The sequence below is a fragment of the Martes martes genome, assembly GCF_963455335.1.
Source record: "Martes martes genome assembly, chromosome: 3".
NCBI classification, from domain to species: Eukaryota; Metazoa; Chordata; class Mammalia; order Carnivora; family Mustelidae; genus Martes; species Martes martes.
The window spans coordinates 93,753,873-93,774,898 of NC_137890.1; the positions used below are offsets into that span (position 1 = coordinate 93,753,873).

The 21,026-nt window shown below is 35.2% G+C and overlaps 1 protein-coding gene across 2 annotated transcripts in view; it reads right to left on the bottom strand.

Annotated features, from left to right (window-relative positions):
- The window catches only part of PTPN4 (protein tyrosine phosphatase non-receptor type 4), a 217,572-nt gene that overhangs the window by 86,435 nt on the left and 110,111 nt on the right, over nucleotides 1-21,026 (bottom strand). For both annotated transcript variants that reach the window (XM_080798231.1, XM_080798232.1), the window contains exons 6-9: nucleotides 16,549-16,593; nucleotides 16,233-16,285; nucleotides 15,745-15,865; nucleotides 11,146-11,233 (exon numbers count right to left, since the gene is read on the bottom strand). In XM_080798231.1, coding sequence (XP_080654357.1) covers nucleotides 11,146-11,233; nucleotides 15,745-15,865; nucleotides 16,233-16,285; nucleotides 16,549-16,593 — 307 coding nt within the window. The remainder of the gene's footprint in view (nucleotides 1-11,145; nucleotides 11,234-15,744; nucleotides 15,866-16,232; nucleotides 16,286-16,548; nucleotides 16,594-21,026) is intronic.

A 21,026-nucleotide genomic window follows, 5' to 3' on the forward strand; every position in this document is an offset into this window, starting at 1 on the left:
AATCTTGGCATCCATATTCATCAGGAATATTGGTCTGAAATTCAACTTTGTGGTGGGGTCTTTGCATGGTTTGGGGATCAGAGTAATGATGGCTTCATAAAGAGTCTGGAAGTTTTCCTTCTGTTTCTATTTTTTGAAACAGCTTCAGGAGAATAGGTATTATTTCTTCTTTGAATGTTTGATAGAATTCTTCAGGGAATCCATCAGGTCCTGGGCTCTTGTTTTTTGGGAGGTTTATGATCACTTCCTCAATGCAGTTACTAGATATTGGTCTATTCAGGTTGTCAATTTCTTCCTGATTCAGTTTTGGAAGTTTCCAGGTTTCCAGGAATGCATCCATTTCGTCTAGGTTGCTTAACATATCGGCATTTAACTGTTAATAATAATTTCTGATGACTGTTTCTATTTCCTTGGTGTTAGTCATGATCTCTCCCTTTACATTCATAATTTTATTAATTTGGGTCCTTTCTCTTTTCTTTTGGATTAGTTTGGCCAGTAGTTTATCAATCTTATTGATTCTTTCAAAAAACCAGCTTCTAGTTTCATCGATGTGTTCTACTGTATCTCTACTTTCTATCTCATTGGTCTCTGCTCTAATCTTGATTATTTCCCTTCTTGTGTGGGGTTGGCTTAATTTGTTGTTGGTTATCCAGTTCTTTAAGGTGTAAAGAGAGTTGGTGTATTCTGGATTTTTCAATTTTCTTTGAGGGAGGCTTGGATGGTTATGTATTTCCCCCTTAGGACCGCATTTGCCATATCCCATAGGTTTTGTACTGATGTGTCTTCATTCTCATTGGTTCCATGAATCATTTTAAGTTCTTCTTTGATTTCCTGGTTGATCCAAACATTTTTTATTTTTTAAAGATTTTATTTATTTGACAGAGATCACAAGTAGGCAGAGAGGCAGGCAGAGAGAGAGAGAGAGGGAAGCAGGCTCCCTGCTGAGCAGAAAGCCCGATGCGGGGCTTGATCCCTGGACCCTGGGATCACGACCTGAGCCGAAGGCAGAGGCTTTAACCCACTGAGCCACCCAGGAGCCCCTGATCCAAACATTCTTAAGCAGGGTGATCTTTAGCTTCCAAGTGTTTGAATTCCTTCCATACTTTTTATTGTGGTTGAGTTCCAGTTTCAAAGCATTGTGGTCTGAGAATATGCAGGGATAATCTCAATTTTACACTGTTGGTGGGAATGCAGGTTGGTGCAGCCACTTTGGAAAACAGTGTGGAGATTCCTTAAGAAATTAAAAATAGAGCTACCCCAGGGCACCTGGGTGGCTCAGAGGGTTAAAGCCTCTGCCTTCGGCTCAGATCATGGTCCCAGGGTCCTGGGATCAAGCCCCGCATTGGGCCCTCTACTCAGCGGGGAGCCTGTTTCCTCCTCTCTCTCTGCCTGCCTCTCTTCCTACCTGTGATCTCTCTCTCTCTGTCAAATAAATAAATAAAATCTTAAAAAAAAAAATAGAGCTACCCTATGACCCTGCAATTGTACTACCAAAGATACAGATATAGTGAAAAGAAGGGCCATCTTTACCCCAATGTTCATAGCAGCAATGGCCACAGTCACCAAACTGTGGAAAGAACCAAGATGCCCTTCAACAGACGAATGGATAAAGAAAATGTGGTCCATATATACTATGGATTATTATGCCTCCATCAGAAAAGATGAATACCCAACTTTTGTATCAACATGGACGGGACTGGAGGAGATTATGCTGAGTGAAATAAGTCAAGCAGAGAGAGCCAATTATCATATGGCTTCACTTACTTGTGGAGCATAAGGAATAACAGGGAGGTGGGAGATGGAAAGAAGTAACTGGGGGAAATAGGAGGGGGAGACAAACCATGAGAGACTGTGGACTCTGAGAAGCAAACTGAGGGTTTTGGAGGGGAGGTGGGTAGGGGGTTGGGTGAGCCTGGTGGTGGGTATTAAGGAGGCACGTATTGTATGGAGCATTGGGTGTGGTGCAAAAGAAATTAAGAAAAAAAGAGAGAGAGAGAGAAAAGAAAAAAAAAAAAAGAAAAATTTTTTTAAAAAAGGAAACAAACGTTCAGATATCTAATTCTTAAATTATTATTTATTATTATAATAAATTACAATTATAATTTATATACTATAAAATTATACATTATAATATAATTAAAATTAATAATTCAAAATCTTAAATTATAGCTATCTAGATTTGAAGTGGCAGTTCCCAAGGTGATGCCAGAAGTGGGGAAGATCAAACAAAACAAGTCTTATGTCCTTAATAGACACAAATGCTATTCATTCCATTGGACTGGAAAATGCACAATGACCACCTTATTTTAAAATATCTTTGCTTTTCTTTTTATCACTTGCTACAATCTAAGATTATGCTATAAATTGCCTTGTTTAATCGTTGTTTTTGGTTTTTTGGTTTTTTTTTTTACTCTTCTTCACTAGAACCTAAGTAGCAAAGATTAGGGCGTTTGTTTTTTCCACTATTGTATTCTTAGGTGTACAAAAGTGCCCGGTATACTTTACCCATGAACAACACAGGTTTGAACTCTGTGGGTCTACTTATATGCAGACTTTTTTCAATAAATATATTTGAAATTTATTTTCAAATAAATAAATAAATAAATAATAAAATAAAATAATATAAATAAATAATAAATAATCGATAATCAATAATCAATAAATAAAATTTGAAATTTCAAATATATTTGAAAATTTTTTGGAGATTTTCAACAATTTCAAAAAACCTGCAGACAAACCATAGTCTAGAAATACAAAAAAGAATTTTTTTAAAAGGTATGTCATGACTGCATAAAATATATGTAGATACTAGTCTACTTTATCATTTATCATAAAAAACACATGAATCTATTAGAAAAATTTACCAAAACTTCTGCACATTTACATGGCACCATTACAGTTGAGAGAAATGTAAACAAATGTAAAGATACAGTATGTAACCATAACTGTACAATATTTACTATAGTACATACTGTATTACTGTAATAATTTCATAGCCTCCCGTTGCTGTTGTGGTGAGCACAAGTTGTTGCCAGTACCTGCTTAAAACACTGTGACACTAATCATCTCTGCGTGAGCAGGTCCGTCTCTCCAAAAAATTGCAGTAAAAGTGATCTCTCGCAGTTGTTGCTTATTTTTCAATGTGTTTAGTGGAGTACTGTAAACCTCCAATAACATCATGGGACCCATACAAAGTGCTACTTTGTGATGCTGGAAGTGTTCCCAAGAAGCCGATCCCCCAGGCGTAAGGAGTAAGGGACTGACACTTGGAAACTCTGTGTTGTGCAAGGGTCAACTGTACTCATAAGTTAAATGAATGGATCTCCCGGATGCCTGGGTGGCTTAGTCAGTTGAGCATCTGCCTTTGGCTCAGGTCGTGACCCCGGGGGGCGGGGGTTGAATCTCGTATCAGGCTCCTTGCTGGGTGGGGAGCCTCCTTCTCCCTCCGCCTGCCACTCTCCCTGCTCTCTGACAAATAAATAAAATCTTTAAAAAAAAAAAAATGAATGGATTGCTATCATCAGTAGGACGTCTTAGCTATTTAGCTTGGCACTGAAGGTCTTTAAACAACCACCTCATCCCATTTTATCTACCCCCTTCCAAGAGTTAAAAACTGTCTTTTCCTAACAGGCCAGTTCCAGGATGTCCTGTGTACCCATAACTACATATTTCATTAATGCAGTTCTCATGACTTCTTCATGTCTCTCTGACACATCAAATTAAACCAGATGGAGACCATCTTCTCTGTGAAAATTTCATTAGCCCACATCTACAAGTTTCTCACCTGGATATTTATCTGTCTCTTAAACCACTCATCTGAAACACATAAATACAGTCAGCTATGTGACAATGGCTGGGATAGTATATATATAAAGGACTGCCTAGCGGTAAACTATCTGTGGGAAAGGGCCAGTTAGGTTTGTTTGTTTTGTTTAAATTTCTAATCTTTCAGGTATTAATACTTCTAAAAACTTTAGTGATCATACAGTTGGTGTCAGAATGTTACAAAGGTTTCTCAGTTTCTGTACTTATCATGCACCATTAATAAATAGTTCATAGATCATCGCCAATTTGTGGTCATACTCTGAGCATCAATGAACCATTATATAATTTCACATTCCTCAAAGAGCCTGGTTCTCAAGTAAGTGTTTCTCAATTGATTACTGATGATAATATCCTTATACTTACTTAGGCACAATACTAGAGGAAATGTTTCATATAATCCCTGATTATAAATACTTGTAATGAGCTTTATATGTATAGTTACCTATGGAACTTAGGTTAAATAATGATTAAAAGGGAGAGATCACAATATGCAGTGGCTATATGACTTGACAATGTAAAGTTAAAGCAACCACAAAAAGTTGGGGAAAATTTTTAACCATTTCAGCAATAAATGATATGGTGATATTAAAATTATAGTTTTAAGTGTAATGTGTGATGAAAACATAATTAATTGTGGAATATTCTAATTCTGGAATCCCTTGGGTCCTCTAAGAATTAAAATATTCTCTGTATCTCAATATAGTAGAAACAAAGATTCCAACTCTGTACACTTAAACGGCACAGAAATAATGACAAACTAGTAGGAATGAACATTCTTATCAGTCAGATTGAGATTTTAAAATATCATTTTGCATTAAAAGAAACAAGGACTTCTTGAAGAAATAGCTAATTCCTGGTCTATGGCAGTAAATAGATAAGATGAGCCTGAAACATCTTAAAATACTAGATAGCATGGAAGCTGACTACAAAGGTCACATCAAAAGGACTAAAGGATCAAAAGAACAAAGTGGCTAGAAGGGACAATTTGAGCTTCAATAAGGAAAAAGATGGTAAAATATTGAAACCTGTCAAAAATATTTAATCTATGAACAAACGATACTATTTTAAAAATGTATTCGTATATCTCTAAGGATGGCAGGGAACCAATTCACTAGCCTGAAAACTCAGCAAACAGAAAGAATCAAATAACACTTTTCCCTGCTTATCTTATATGAACTGTGCTACTGGGTAATCAAAGAGTAAAAGAAGGGAAGGAACTCCCCTATAAAATTATCCCAATGAGTAAATAAAAACAAAAACAGAATTAAGATTTTCTATTTTGCTGCCTCCAGTGAATTAATGGATCCAGGCACTGAACATCAATGGTTGTTAACACTAAAAAAAAAGAAAACTGGACGTTATGTACCTCCTCACAAAATAACACAAAAAACGGATCAATCTAATTCCAAACATGCCTCTTGATCAAGCTGCAACCTAGAAGAAATACACAGAATAGCAGAACATGTTGAATTATACCATGAATATATGATCAGTAAAGTCCACACAATAAGAAATTTAAGGTGAAATGATCAAATTCTTTCACAAGAAAATTTTAAGAAAGGAAGGATTAACAGATTTAAAGCTATCAGTTTAAAAAAAAAAACAAAACGCAAAACCAAGTTGTATTATCTAGGAAGGCACACTTGGGTGATAAAACCATAAAAAAAAAAAAAAAAACCAATATAGGGAAGCAGCTGTTACTGGGAAAGGGCTCAAAGAGTGTTTCTGAAATGGCTGGCTAAAACCTACTGCCTACCGAGCCTGGGTAGCTCAGTTAAGCCTCTGCCTTTGGCTCAGGTCATGATTCCTCAGTCCTGGGATCAAGTTCCAGGCTCCCAGCTTCGCCCTCTGCTCCTCTCCCCTGCTCATGCTCTCTCTCTCTCTTGCTCTCAAATAAATAAATAAAAATTTAAAAAAATCTACCGCTTGACTTGCAGATGTTCACTAAAATACAGTACATACTTGTAGTTCTGTTCTATTTTAGAAAGATTAAAAAAATAGCAACGTAAAAGGATGAGATTTAGGATATGAATAGATGTTCTAATATTTTCTACACATCCTCAATTGTTCATTTCATGGTCCCCTATAAGAGCCATCCCTCCTTTCCTTTGGAGACTCCTGTTGTAAACATAACCTAAACAGCTAGGACTACTTAGTATTCCAGCCTGTGTATTGTCACATGTTAAGAGTAAAGTAACTCAGTCCCACTAAAATCTTATGTATTGTGGATGGATGCAACATTAATTTTAAGTCCTATGGGGTAGCTATTAAAATAATTCCCTTAATTATTTGTAATTATATTTCAAAAACAATATAAAAATATCAAGTAAGAAGTCAATGAGCATCCCTTACCTTCTCTGCCTCATTCCCCAGAGATAGATTAATACTTTGAGATGTCTACTCTTCTAGATCTTTATTAAAAAGATACATATTATATATAACTACACAATTTCTTTAATCAAAATTAGGGTATATAATTCTGCAGGTTTTCTTTCACATTTAGCATTTCGTAGACATCTTTTCAGGTCTATATACCTCTAATTCATCAATTTTTATTGCTGTGTATTATTCCAAAATATGGATTTGTCATAATTTCTTAACCATTTTTGTTCATTCAGAGTGTTTCTAATTTTTTAGTATTACAAACAATATTGTAATAAAAATCCTTAAACACATTAATTAAAACACCTATATAAATATTCTAAAGGATGAAATCTAAGAAAAGGAAGTGATTAAAGATTATATTCACCTTCTCTGCTGTTCCTTGAACTGCTAAGCAACCTATTTCATGGTCTATGATTGATGTTTCCTCTCACCTAGGTATATGCATTATACCTTCTGTTTAATCTTCTCAGTGAGGGCAGCACTGATACCCTACTTCTGGTTGTCTCAATCCCCTTTCTCAGGTAATTTTTCTCCATAGCAGCTATTACCATCTATTATTTATTCAGTTAACTAAAGAAAATTGACTATAATGTATATATAGTAAAATGTACAAATCTTAAATGTGCAACCCAAAATTTTACATGTATACATATACATACATATACATACATCTTTGTAACCATGACAAACTAATACACATATTTTCAAAATCTAAGAAGGCTCCCTCATGAGCCTCCCAGCTAATAAAACCCTTCCAGGAGTGACTGCTATTCTCACTTCTATCAGTACAGACTGGTATTTTGCCTGTTACTGAACTTTACTCCCACAGAACACCTGCTATGTATTCTGATGTACTCAATTACTTTATAATCTGTTCTGCCCAACAGATTGCAAGCTTCGTAAGGGTTTGGTTTTATCTGCCTCACTCACTGCTGTACCCATGGTGTAGCTATAAACAGGACTTGCAACATAGAAGGTGCTCAATAAATATTCACTGAATGAATAAATAATCAAAATAGCATTATCTTCTTGAAACTTTGATAGGCAAAATTTATTTTTCGGTAAAATTATTTTCCTCATTATTACAAATACCTATGGAAATAAGATATTCACAATGAAGCCTAAAACTTGGATAGACTGTCTGTTCTATCAGTGATTGAATAAGGAACATCAGAATCTATCACTTTCTTTTGCTCTGTGAAAGACACTATTAAGGGAATAAAAGGGCAAATCAAAGAGTGGGGGAAAAGATACTTGCAAATCACACATCCATCAAAAAAGTATATGTAGGGGCACCCGGGTGGCTCAGTTGGTTAAGTCATCTGCCTTTGGCTCAGGTTATGATCCCTGACTCCTGGGATCAAGCTCCATGTTGTACTCCACACTGAGCATGGAGCCTGCTTTCCCCTCTCCTCCCTGCTGGTGCTCTCTTTCACTATCTCTGTTTCTCAAATAAATAATAAATAAAATCTTTAAAAAAAAAAGTATCTAGAATATATAGTTTAAAAAAAAACAAAAGCAAGAAAAGAAAAAATGAACTTAAATAATTGGCAAAACATTTGAATAGACATTCATCAAAGATACAATACTCAACATAATTAATCATTAGAGAAATGCAAAGTAAATCCATGATAAGATAAAACACACCTATTAGAAAAGCTTAAAAAGAAACAAAACAAAATGGACAGCACCACATATCAAAAAGGATGTGAATGACAGGAACTTACAAATATTGCTAGTAGGGATACAAAGTGGTTCAGACACTCTGGAAAACAATTTGGCAGTTTCATATAAAGCTAAATATATACTTACCATATGACCTAGCAACCCCACTCTGGGGTTTTTACCCTACAGAAATAAGAACTTAAATCCACACAAAAATGTGTAAATGAATTTTTTGCAGTAGTCTATTAATAAAAAACAAAAACAAAACACAACTACCAGAAACAATCCAGATGTTCTTCAATGGGTGAATGACTACACACAAAAAGGAATTAACTACTGAAAAACATAATAACTTGGATAAATCTCAAATATATTACTGTAAAAAAAAAAAGTCTCAGAAGGTTATATAACAAAGGATTCCGTTTATGAGACATGGCGGAAAGGATAAAACTATGGAGTCAGAGAATAGACCTGTGGTTGCCAGGGATTGGGGGAAGGACGTTAGATTACAAAGGAGTAGCACGAGCAAGATTTTATGGGGTAATGGACTATGTGGTGGTGATTACATGAATCTACATATGTGCTAAAACTTACACCACACACACACACACACACACACACAAAACCAAAACCCAAATACTACATTATTTTAAAAAACAAAATATCCCGTTTTCTCCCCCCCAAATCTTTCTCTCCTTTTTATCCTGAAGTTTTCATTCTTTTTTTTCCTCTACATTTCCTTTTCCCTTATTCATAATCTTCTAGATACACAAAAGGTTCGTATTTTCTCAAATATGCCATGATCTCTCTTGATTTCAGGTCTTTATTCATACTGATGGTCCACACTGAAAACCACTCTCTTGGCTAATTCTTATTCATTCTTCTGGCTTCAATAAATTATTTCTTCTAAAAAGCCTTCCCTACCCTTTGTTCCCAGGCTGGATTAGATATTCTGTCATAAAATCCCATAGTATCTGTACTTTTCCCTTCATGTCTTCACATATTTAATTGTCAATAGATGCTCCATTTCCTTCTCCCCCACCATCCTGCAAGCTCCATGAGGGCAGGAATAATTGATGTTTTGCTCACTAAGTAACCCTTAGCACCAACACTGTGGAAGGCACCTATCAGACCCACCTCAATGAATGCTCTAAACCCTGTTTATATTTTGCAGATTGCTATAAATAACTTGTTCTACTTTCTGATTTTCAATATACATTTTGAAGGCAGTCAGAAAACATCTTACCTAATTTTTCCAAATAAAACATTATTTCAAACACACTTTCACTTGTGACAGTGAGTTAAAACTTAAGTATTCTCTTTATGTATACTCTCCCTTCCACTTTTTTTTTTCCTTTTCCTTTTTGTTCAGGGTGTTGTAAAATTCCCCTTCACATTCAATGAACATCTGCATGTTTTCTTCTTGAGTTCTTGGTATCCACACACAACAGAAACATCCTTTCCTGGCATTTTTATCAGTACAAATACATTTCTAAATGTTTATCACTTAAAATTTAAATTAATTTAATGTTACTCTACATTTATGGCCTTCTTAGAAAGGGTTTTATAATCTAATAATTTAAACAACAAAAACCCTAATCAAATCCTCAATCAAATCAAATCAAATAAAAAATCCTTAATCAAATCAATAAATAACATGGTTAATTATGTTTGAGATCCAGCATGTCACTTAAATTATAAAAGAAAAGTCTTAACATTCTTTGTACTTCATTGATAGGAGTCAGTGAGATCAGATACCAAAGTACGCTACCTTTACAAAACTTCTAAGAACTAAAATGACTGAATTTAGTAGTTTTTTTTTTTTTTAAGATTTTATTTATTTATTTCACAGACAGATCACAAGTAGACAGAGAGGCAGGCAGAGAGAGGGGAAGGGAAGCAGGCTGCCCGCTGAGCAGAGAGCCCTATGCGGGGAGGGATCCCAGGACCAGGAGATCATGACCTGAGCCTAAGGCAGAGGCTTAACCTACTGAGCCACCCAGGCGCCCCTAGTGGTCTTTCTATTGTTAACCATAGTTTACTTCACATATGTAAAGCTCCACAGTTTTAACTTTATAATGATAAAAAACAATATCGAGTTGTGCAAATATTGACCACTATGTAATATTTTGGTGAACTATGTTAAAATATAACAACCCCCAAACAGGGATTGAGGGGGGAATGGAGCACATATAAAGAAAACAAAAAGTTCAAGAGAGCCTTACCTACACATTTTAATAGGAATCAGAACGATTACCAAGTTACAAGCATTCAGAATTACCAGATACAGTCAGGTGAGGAAAGCAAGTCATTTGGTTTTATAAAGGAGAGATTGACATAAGCTTTGTGAAATATAAGAATTAACACTCCTCTCTAGAAGAACATGGTCAGGTGAGGCCCTCAACAATAAAACCACTTCATGGAACAGAACATTGAATGTGTACATTAAAATAAATTTAAAATATCTATCTAAGGAAAACTTAACTCCCTTTTAGGCTGTTATTCTTATTAGGCTTGGCAATATGTCCCAAGAGAATATAAAACCTATTACCAATTCAACCAGTGATTACCCATAATTCCACTTTTCACTGGTCATGTAGAAAAGCTGTACTCCAGGTACTTCTAAAGGACTATAACCTCTTGATGAAGAGATCATGACAGGAATCTAGTTAGAGACACACAAATGAAGGATAGCCACTTAGAAATATGCCTACAGCAGTGGAAAAGGGTTTCTGGAAGCAGCAAAGTTTGACACAATAAAGAAGTTGTTACAGAGTGCTGTGTAGAAGAAGCCAATGACTGTAAAATCCATCTTAATAAAGAGATTTGTGGCAGAGGAGAAACACAACCAAAGTATGTTAATATACTTCATTCTGTGCTTTATAAATAAAAATTTATAATGATGTTACCAAATGATGACAACACAAGCCTCACTGAGGTGAAAGCATCTTTTATAATGATGATGAATGCAAAACACTCTACTTTTTCTATATAGTTTTATTATCTCTTATGGTCTGCAAAAATTATCTTTATAACACAGAACACTAGCTTGAAGAAAAATAACATGAAAAAACCCACTTCACCCATTCCTCTTCTCTTCAGGTATTAAATCTTAAGTGATTATGAAAATACTTCTATACAGTGCAACTATATTGGCAGCACTCACTAGTTATCCCATTTGCTTAATCCTAACAGCGCATTAAATAAAAACTTTCATACTGAGTAAACGAAGCCTAACTCAACAACATCAAATTAGTTCTCTTTACTTACCCTTGCATAGTGGAATTCAACTCCATAGAGGTCTAAGGTACGTGCTGTGTTCAGATAATTAAATTCTGCTTCTGCAGGAGATAAACCTCTGTAAAGACATTATGTTTAAAATTAAACCAACCACAAATATGGCCAAATTAGAAAAAAAGTTTACTTACCTGGAAAAATTCTAGCATTCTAGTTGAACCTTTTATAATACACCATGCATGACTACTCCTCTTAGTTCTGCACAGTAATTAATATCTAACTTACCTGGAGGATACATTTTCAGGACACAAACCATTATTTTGTAGAATATTTTATTTTCCAGATATATTTTATTTTGTAGAATATTTTATTTTCCAGAACGTACCAGGGGATGTGGAGAAAAAGGTACCCTTGTGCACTGTTGGTGGGAATGCAGACCAGTGTAGCCACTGTGGAAAACAGTATGGCGGTTCCTCAAAAAATTAAAAATACCAAATGATCTAGTAATTCCACTAATGGGTATTCACCCAGAGAAAATGAAAACACTAATTCAAAAAAAAAAAAATGCACCCCTATCTTTACTGCAGCATTATTTATTAACAGCCAAGATATGGAAGCAAGTCAGCATCCACTGACAGATGAATGGATATGATGTGGTTTACATACATAATGGAATATTACTCAGCCATAAAAAAGAATGAGATCTTGCCATTTGTGACAAAATGGACCTAGAGGATATTACACTAAGTGAAATAAGTCAGACTAAGAAAGACAAACACCATATGATTTCACTTATATGTGAAACCTAAAAAATTAAGAAACAAAAAGCAGAAACAGACCCAGAAATACTAAGAAAAACTGATGGTTGCCAAAGGGGATAGGCAAAATGGGTGAAAGGGAATGGGAGATACGGGCTTCCAGTTGTAGAATGAGTTAATAATCATGAGGAAGCACGAGGCACAGCATAGGGAATATAGTCAATGGTATTACAAAAGCGTTGTATGGTAACAGATGGTAGCTATATTTGTGAGTGTAGCATAAGGGACAGACTTGCTGAATTACTATGTTACACACCTGAAATGAATATAACTGTATAACTGGCAACTATATTTAAAAAAAAAAAAAAGATGAGGTTTTAAAAGTCCCTACTTTGGACGCCTGAGTGACTCAGCTGGTTAAGTGGCTACCTTCAGCTCATGTTATTGTCCCAGGGTCCTGGGATTAAGCCCCACATCAGGCTCCTTGCTATGCGGGCAGTCTGCTTCTCCTTCTGCCTGAAGCTCCCCTGCTTATGCTTGCTGTCTCTCTCTCCCTTTTTCTCTGCAAATAAATAAATAAAATCTTTAAAATAGGGATACCTAGGTGGCTCAGTGGGTTAAAGCCTCTGCCTTCGGCTCAGGTCATGATCCCAGGGTCCTGGGATCAAGCCCTACATCAGGCTCTCTGCTCAGCAGGGAGCCTGCTTTCACTCTCTGCCTGCCTCTCTGCCTACTTGTGATCTCTGTCAAATAAATAAATAAAATCTTTTTAAAAAATATCTTTAAAATAGATAGAAAGATAAATAAATAAATAAATAGATAGATAAAATCAATAAATAAATATCCCTAGCTGTTCTTATGGCTGATAAAGTCATTTACTCTCTGATTTTTAAAAGAAGTGTTTTTCAAAAATCTCAGAATTTGGTCCATATACTATATCTGCATTTAAATCACACACTTGCTGCTAAAACATGCAAATTTTGAGATAACTTCCAAAGCAGTGCTTCTTAAGAGTATGATGTACAGTCTTGTGTTGATTCATAACAAGTTTAGAAACGGAGTCAGAGTCTTTTATATTTCACAGCATTCTGGCAGAGTAATTTCAAGTCCATCAAATCTAATAAAAACAAAGACTTGTAATTTTTTTATGTCTCTGTCTATTCTACTTTCCTAGTAATTCAATTTTATTATATCTTTCAGAAGTTTCATTCCATGACAGATTGCGGAAAAATCAGTCTTTCATCACAGATAGGCTTAGAAGTTCTGCTGTATACAATCTGATATAGAAGGGATAATGTCCAAATTGTTTATATTTAAGAAATGTCCCAGGTGATTCTTATGAACACAAGTTTGAGAACTACTGCTCTAGCAAAGGCTTTCAAAACAGATTTATTCCTATATTATATATGTTTCTACCAACTTTTGTTATCTGATATTATTAGACTACAGCAGAGCCAAAACAACAAATTACAAAATTACAAACATATCAACCTTTCACTCACTAATGATAGCAGAAAAGGAAGCCAACAGCCTGCCAATGCATGATCATAAAAATGGGATTCCTAAAACAAGCACATATACCTCAATTTTCTGTAAAATTCAATGAAGTTAAACAAATACTCTACCTCCCCACCGCACACCCTACTCCTCAGTTAAACTGGATGATTCCATTTTTTGTTTAATGATCTGAGGAATCATTTCTTTAAACCAAATATAATATATAACCAATATTTTGTCAAACTTTTTCCTTAGAGAAGAGATTTTTCCATTACTGGCAAATTTTTTAAAAATTTGGTTTATCTTTGGGGCGCCCGGGTGGCTCAGTGGGTTAAGCCTCTGCCTTTGGTTCAGGTCATGATCTCAGGGTCCTGGGATCGAGCCCCGCATCAGGGTCTCTGCTAGGTGGGGAGCCTGCTTCTCCCTCTTTCTCTGCCTGCCTCGCTGCCCACTTGTGATCTCTCTCTCTGTCAAATAGATAAATAAAATCTTAAAAAAAAAAAAAATTTTTTTGGTTTATCTTTAAATGCTTGATTTGGATACACTATGTGTAAAACTTTTACTATAAATGGCATTTTACTGTTAGACCAAAACAGCCCCCTCACCAACATTAGGCCAGTCCACCGAAATTCTCATCTTTTTAGTCTTATTTCAGATTAAAGGTCAGCAAACTGTTATTGAAAAGAGCTGAACAGCAAATACTTTGGGCTTTCAGGTCACACGGTCTCGCTATTTAACTACTCAACTCCACTGCTATATGAAAGCAGTCACAGATATGAGGACAAATAAGGGAATCTATGCTCCGGTAAGTATTCATATATGGACACCAAACTGGAATTTCTCAAGATTTCACATGCCACAGAATGTTATTCCTCTTTTTGTATTTCTCTCAAACATTTACAGTGTACAGATCATTCTTAGCTCACAGGCCATACAAAAATAGGCAGTGGGCAAGTTTGCCAACCTGTTTTAGATATATGGGCCATTACCAAATGAAAGTTAAGTTTCCTTAATATTAAGAACTAATATTTCTTTAATGCTTACCTAATGTGCTGGGCACTGTTCTGAGTACTTTGTATATATAAACTCACTTAATCCTTACATTAACTCCAGAGATAGATACTTTTATTACCCCCAATTTACATATAACAAAATATAGAAACAGAGATAGAAACCAATTTGGCCAACACTATAAGATAGTTAAGTTGTCTTAACCAGAATTTCAGACTAGGCAGTCTGGCTCTCTAGTTCAAACTTTTTCTTAGCCAATGAGCAACACTGCCTTAGTCCCACCGTTGAGCATTTTGAATTGCATGTTAAAGCAAGAGTAAACCAATAAACAATATTATTTTCTATTCAATGCAAAAAATCTCTTCTTGAAACAAATTATGTCACAGAAAATAAAGAATCACAAAATATCAAAGTTGAATATTGTTATGAATGAAAAAATGCTACTTATTAAAGGACTTTTAATTATTAATTTAATACTACATAAGGTTACTTTTTTCCTCTTGGCTCATTACCCAATAAATGATTCCTTTCACATAGCTAAAAACTAAGAAAGAATTACTAAGTAGACTGCTCTGTAACAACTGATCTGTGAACATAATACTAATATTCTAAAATTCCTACTTAAAGAACTGTCAACTTTACATAATAGCAGTTTTTTTCTTAACTTCCTTCCTTCCCTCCCTCCCTCCCCTGCCTCCCTCCCTCACTTCTTTCTTTCCTTCCTTCCCTCCTTCCCCCACCCCTCTTTCTTTTTTTTTTTTTAAAGATTTTATTTATTTATTTGACAGACAGAGATCACAAGTAGGCAGAGAGGCAGGCAGAGAGAGAGGTGGGTGGGCGGTGGGGGGTGGTGGTGGAGCAGGCTCCCTGCTGAGCAGAGAGCCCGATATGGGGCTCGATCCCAGGACCCTGGGATCATGACCTAAACCAAAGGCAGAGGCTTTAATCCACTAAGCCACCCAGGCGCCCCCTCCCCAACCCTCTTTCTTTCAGTAGGCTCCATGTCAGCATGGAGCCCAACATGGGGCCTCAACTCACAACCCTGAGATCAAGACCTGAGCTGAGATTGAGAGTCAGAGGTTCAAGTCACCCAGGCGCCCCAATAGCAAATTTCTGTTTACATAGTTTTGTGGTTCTCACTAGAAATGAAAGAAAGCCTCATATAATTCTATGAAATTAGCAATGATTTTTTTTTAGTATAGAAAACCCACATTTCCTTACATTAATCCTACTATTTTACATAACAGTAAACTGTTCTGTATTAATTAAATATAACAATCACATTAGAAATAATTTGAAACATTTCTCTAGAAAAGATGCCCTTGGGAAGTTTATGAAATAAGCAGAAAAATAAACAAATCCTTACGTATGTTGCTGATGTAATTTTGCAATTTCTTTTTCAAAATCTTGAGGTTGATCAGGAATGAAAGAATAATCTGAGAGGTAGCCTGGCAAGTTTTCTGACTGATTGTAGTCTCCAAGTTCAGCTATTACATGGAAGGAAAGTAATCACAATTTAATAAACACATTTTCTAATTCTAATAGCCAAATCAGCAATGTCGTGAATTCCATTATACTTCTGGAAGTAAAATATTTGTTTAACTGGAAGCTACCATGTAAGCAAGTTATAACAACACACAACATTCTTCTAGGTTTCAAACAATGTCAGAAGAACTTTTTTCCCAGAAATCTAAGTAATTGCTAACTAGCTGAATTTCTATTATATTTCCTTTGCAATCACTTTTTTCTGTATAGTAACTTATGTCTAAAGAACTCCTGTATTAAAGGCCCTGTATTATCAACACAGACCATGCAATCACATGCTATGTGACTCAAGAGAGGATTCAGACTTACACTGAACAGCAAATGAAGCCAAAAGGGCAGCAGTATTATAAGGACAGAGCAATCTAATAAAACAAAACAGAAAATATATAACCCAAGGTTAAACACAATAATTTCAAAAGCACTGTAATTTATATAATACTATTCACATATGAAGTTCCATGACTTACATTTTAACTATTAACTAATGAACTTATCTGATGAAAAGAATTCATACTGCATGTAACGATCTTTCAATACTTTGTTTGCAATGATCATGAGTTACTTAAGTAATACAAAATTAAAAGTACTTTCAAAGTCCATTATTAAAAATTTAAAAATAGCCCACCTTCCAGTAAGAATGTCTTGTTTAATTTGCAAAAAATACTGGTACCTTAAAAAAAAGAGCAAGAGATGGCATTTAGCATTTACTGGAATCACAACATTTAGGGTTTAAAAATTGTATACTTATATTAAATAAAATTGAAATATTTAAATATTTGCTTTTATAATCTACATATTAGCACATGTAAAGATATTTTTAAATAAGTTTTCATAAATTCATGAATCCCAATCTTTAAAATTCTTTGATAAATGAAATTCTGTACCTCAAATAACTTGTTTCCGCTAGCTTCTATTATAAAAACTCAAGATCTTTAAAGAGTTATGTGACTGAGAAAGATTAGGGAGAATATTCTGAAGATTGGTGTTTGCAGAAATTAGAACTGGACAATCGAAAACTTGAGTCAGAGACATAGGAGAGCTGACAGTAACAATGCACTAGAGATCAAGTGGAGAAAGTCATCTTTTCTGCAGAGACAGAATGCCAGCTGCAAAGACAGGTCTATAGTCATCTTATCATTATGCTGCCAGAAGCTGCTAAATGTAGAAAAGAATAATTCCATTTTCATTTAAGAAAGCTCTTTGTGATCAGAACCAAAACAAAACAAAAAACTTAAGCTCCCTTCCCTACCATCAGAATTGCCAAGTACCTAAAGTCCTTTAAAACCAACAAAAATATGAATTTCTATTAAAAAGAATGCTGAGATTGCTTATAAGATGGTATTGTCTTCCTGTCCCCACTAGTAAGTCATTCCCTCCGAGATGTGTCAATGTTTGCAAGAAGTCATCTGTGCTGTGTGACATTGGCATAAGACCAAATTTTGTGCCTTTAAAAAATGCTTAAACAGAGAATTTAAGACTTTATTTTATCCCACTGAAAAAAGTATACATATTCCAAGAATCAAAAATCAGGTTTAACAATTTCAATTGTCTGGCTGATTAAAATTATTAAAAAGCTCCATGACAATATTCAAAATACCAAAAAATGTAATTAAGGATTTCAGAGAATCAGATATTCCCTAAACTTTTTTTTTAAAAGTTGATGCAAATATTTGGTTTCACATATTAATGAAGTACAAAACTCCCTGTGAGAATTAATATGTAATATTGTAAATATTACCTACGTATTCAATTTAAGACAATATATTTCTACCTAGCTTACTTGGTTTCATAATTAAAAGTTAAAGGTTCCTGGGGCACCTGGGTGGCTCAGTGGGTTAAGCCTCTGCCTTCGGCTCAGGTCATGATCTCAGGGTCCTGGGATTGAGCCCCACATCGGGCTCTCTGTTCAGCAGGGAGCCTGCTTCTCCCTCTCTCTCTGCCTGCTGCTCTGCCTACTTGTGATTCTACCTCTCTCTCTGTCAAATAAATAAAATAAAATCTTAAAAAAAAAAAAAAGTTAAAGGTTCCTGGTAGGAACAAATCTTATAGTTAAGATTGAAAAGGCATCTATATTCTTTTTTCTTTTTAATAAACTTTTTTTTTTTTAATTTGACACAGAGATCACAAGTAGGCAGAGAGGCAGGCAGAGAGAGAGAGAGAGAGAGAGAGGGAGAGAGAGGAAGGGAAGCAGGCTCCCCGCTGAGCGGAGAACCCAATGTGGGGCTCGATCCTAGGACCCTGGGATCACAACCTGAGCCGAAGGCAGGGGCTTTAACCCACTGAGCCGCCCAGGCGCCCCAGGCATCTATATTCTTAACATAATATTGTAAATCTCATATACATAATACCTATGCCTGCTGAATTTTATTTATATACCACCCAGTAAGGACTGAAGTGGAAAGCAGAATTCAAGTCCTGGCTAAACCAGCCAGTGCTCTTTAGAAAATCAATTAAAGGCTGAACCTTTGTTTCTGTATTTGTAAAAAAAGACAAATATCACTTGTCTAGTACGAGTATCCCATAGGCCCTAAATAAGGTGATAAAAACACAATTTTTAAAGACAATTAAGACTTTTATGATTGACTTATTTGGCTTAGCATTAATAGCCTCTAGTTCCACCCACGTCATTGCAATTGGCAAGACTTTTAAGATAGATTAAAAACGCCTGAGGTAAATATAGAAATGATATATTTAACCTGTAAGAATAATACAACTTTTCTAATCCAGACAATAACCAATACCATAAGCACTTTTTATGTACTGAGTATACCTAAGCACGAAAAAGGTACCCAAGAAATGTCATCTGTAGTGTCATGACTCCTAAGAAAACTTCAATTCTAAGGATGCCATGACCTGCTAATACCAAATGACCTATAGGCTCGGTAGGTCCACTCTTTCATACGACTTATCTAGAATGGAATCTCAAGGTAAGGAGGTGTGGCATGTTTCCTATTTTGTGGGTTTAAACTAGTCCTTAAAATTTAGCAAATGCGGCTGAAGTTGTCATATTATTAATCAAGACCACTGCATTAAGGCTATCAAGCACTAAAATTTTAAAGGGGTATTTCTTAAACCTGCCTGCATAACAGAATCACCTGGGAAGTTTGTAATAATGTCTATGCACAGGTCCCATCTGAGACCTAATTAAATCAGAATATCTGAGGGGTATGACCAAGGCACCAGTATGTTTTAAAGCTCCCCTAAGTGAGTCTAAGCTGTAGTGAGGGTAGAGATTCACTGATATACTCTATGGTAATATAATAAAAACTCATTTTCCCAAATACCACCAGTTACAAGCCTCTAGGACATTCCATCATAAAGGACTTTTGAAAGAGTACATTATTTTGAGTGAAAACAAAGATAATGCTCTAGACAACAGACTGAGCACAAAGTAATTGCTTGATTACTACCAAACTTGGCTTTCCCTTCTTCTACCTCAGGAAGATATTATGACTTAATTATCATTGAGATACACTTACTCCTTGACTATGTTTTAAACACAGGTTATAAAAGAATCAACACATTCAAGCTCTATAGAAATTCAAATACATTATTTTGAGTGAAATAAATTATGAATATGGCTGCAAATGACAGTATTTTAATTGCTATGCTAACAAACTTTTCATAAATATTAAAAACATTAGAAATCCAATTTTAAATTATTGGTCTTTTAATTACAAATATTTCTTATACATTTAAAACTCTGATTACAAAAATATTGATTATGGAATACTCTGCTACTTGATTTCAGATTACATTTACCAGGAAATAGTAAAATGTAATTTAAATGTTTTATAATTTACAATTTCATTAATTCAGAGTAGTTTCCCTGAAGTTAAGCCAAAATTAAGGAAGGTTTTACAATACTAAGAATTATTTATTAAGAAAAAAGATTTTGTTATTTTAATTAATTAACAACAAAACTTGACTGATTAAGAGCTATAATATTAAACTGAAGATTACTAATATAAAACAACTTTGCTTTGCAAGATAAATTACCTTGGAAATATTAGTTTTGAATGTTAGGACTGCCTAATCCAAGTTCTACATTCCTAAATTCTGTTATAAAAAAGGTTAACACCCTGCCCTCAACAAACACACAAAAAAGGACTCTCAAGAATATCAATCTAACCCTTCTTACCTGGTCTACTGAAAACCCTATTTTATAAACACCTGAGGATTGCCAGATACAGCTAAGTATCTTTAATTTATTCTTCTGTTGCTTCACATCACCACAGTATTCTAAACAATGGTCATCACAGTAACATCTCCCAGCCTATCTACAGATAGTTTTAAGTACAGATTGCTAATTTAACACCTACCTTTTAGAGTAATTCTGAATATAATCACTGACCTATATTCTTATATGAGACTTTTATGGAAGGTCTTATATGCTAATGTTTCATTTAGTCATTTAAAAAAAAACTAATTACTAATTCTGTCTTTCAAGCAATACACAAGATTCAGGTACAGATACCACACTGTAATTATTCCCAGTTCTACCTTAAACAGCTCACCTACCATTCATACACTTTCACATGCTCATCTGAGTCATTCTCGTGTACCCTTTGTCAAGTGGAAGTGACAACAAAATCAGATTGTGAGTCAAGAGCAGACTTAAAGTGGACAAAAAAGTGGGCACTTAAAAGTGTACTGGTGGGGTGCCTGGGTGGCTCAGTGGGTTAAGCCTCTGCCTTCGGCTCAGGTCATGATCTCAGGGTCCTGGGATCGAGCCCCGCATCGGGCTCTCTGCTCAGCAGGGAGCCTGCTTCCTACCCCCCCACCAGTGCCTGCCTCTCTTGTGACCTCTGTCTGTCAAATAAATGAATAAAATCTTAAAAAAAAAAAAAAAAAGTGTGTACTGGTGCAATCCCTGCCAACATCCCTTAAAAAAGGTACCTGCTCACCTGAAACTAACAACAATGTATGTTAATTATACTTCTAGGGAAAATGGTAGGAGCGGAGGAAAAAAATAAAAGACTTTGAATCTTAGCAAAAGGGAACTACAGATTCTATTTTCAGAGGGAAAAAAGATACCTGTTGACCATTACTCTTGCACATAATGGTTATATATTTTTCCAAATTCTACATTCTCCTCAATAG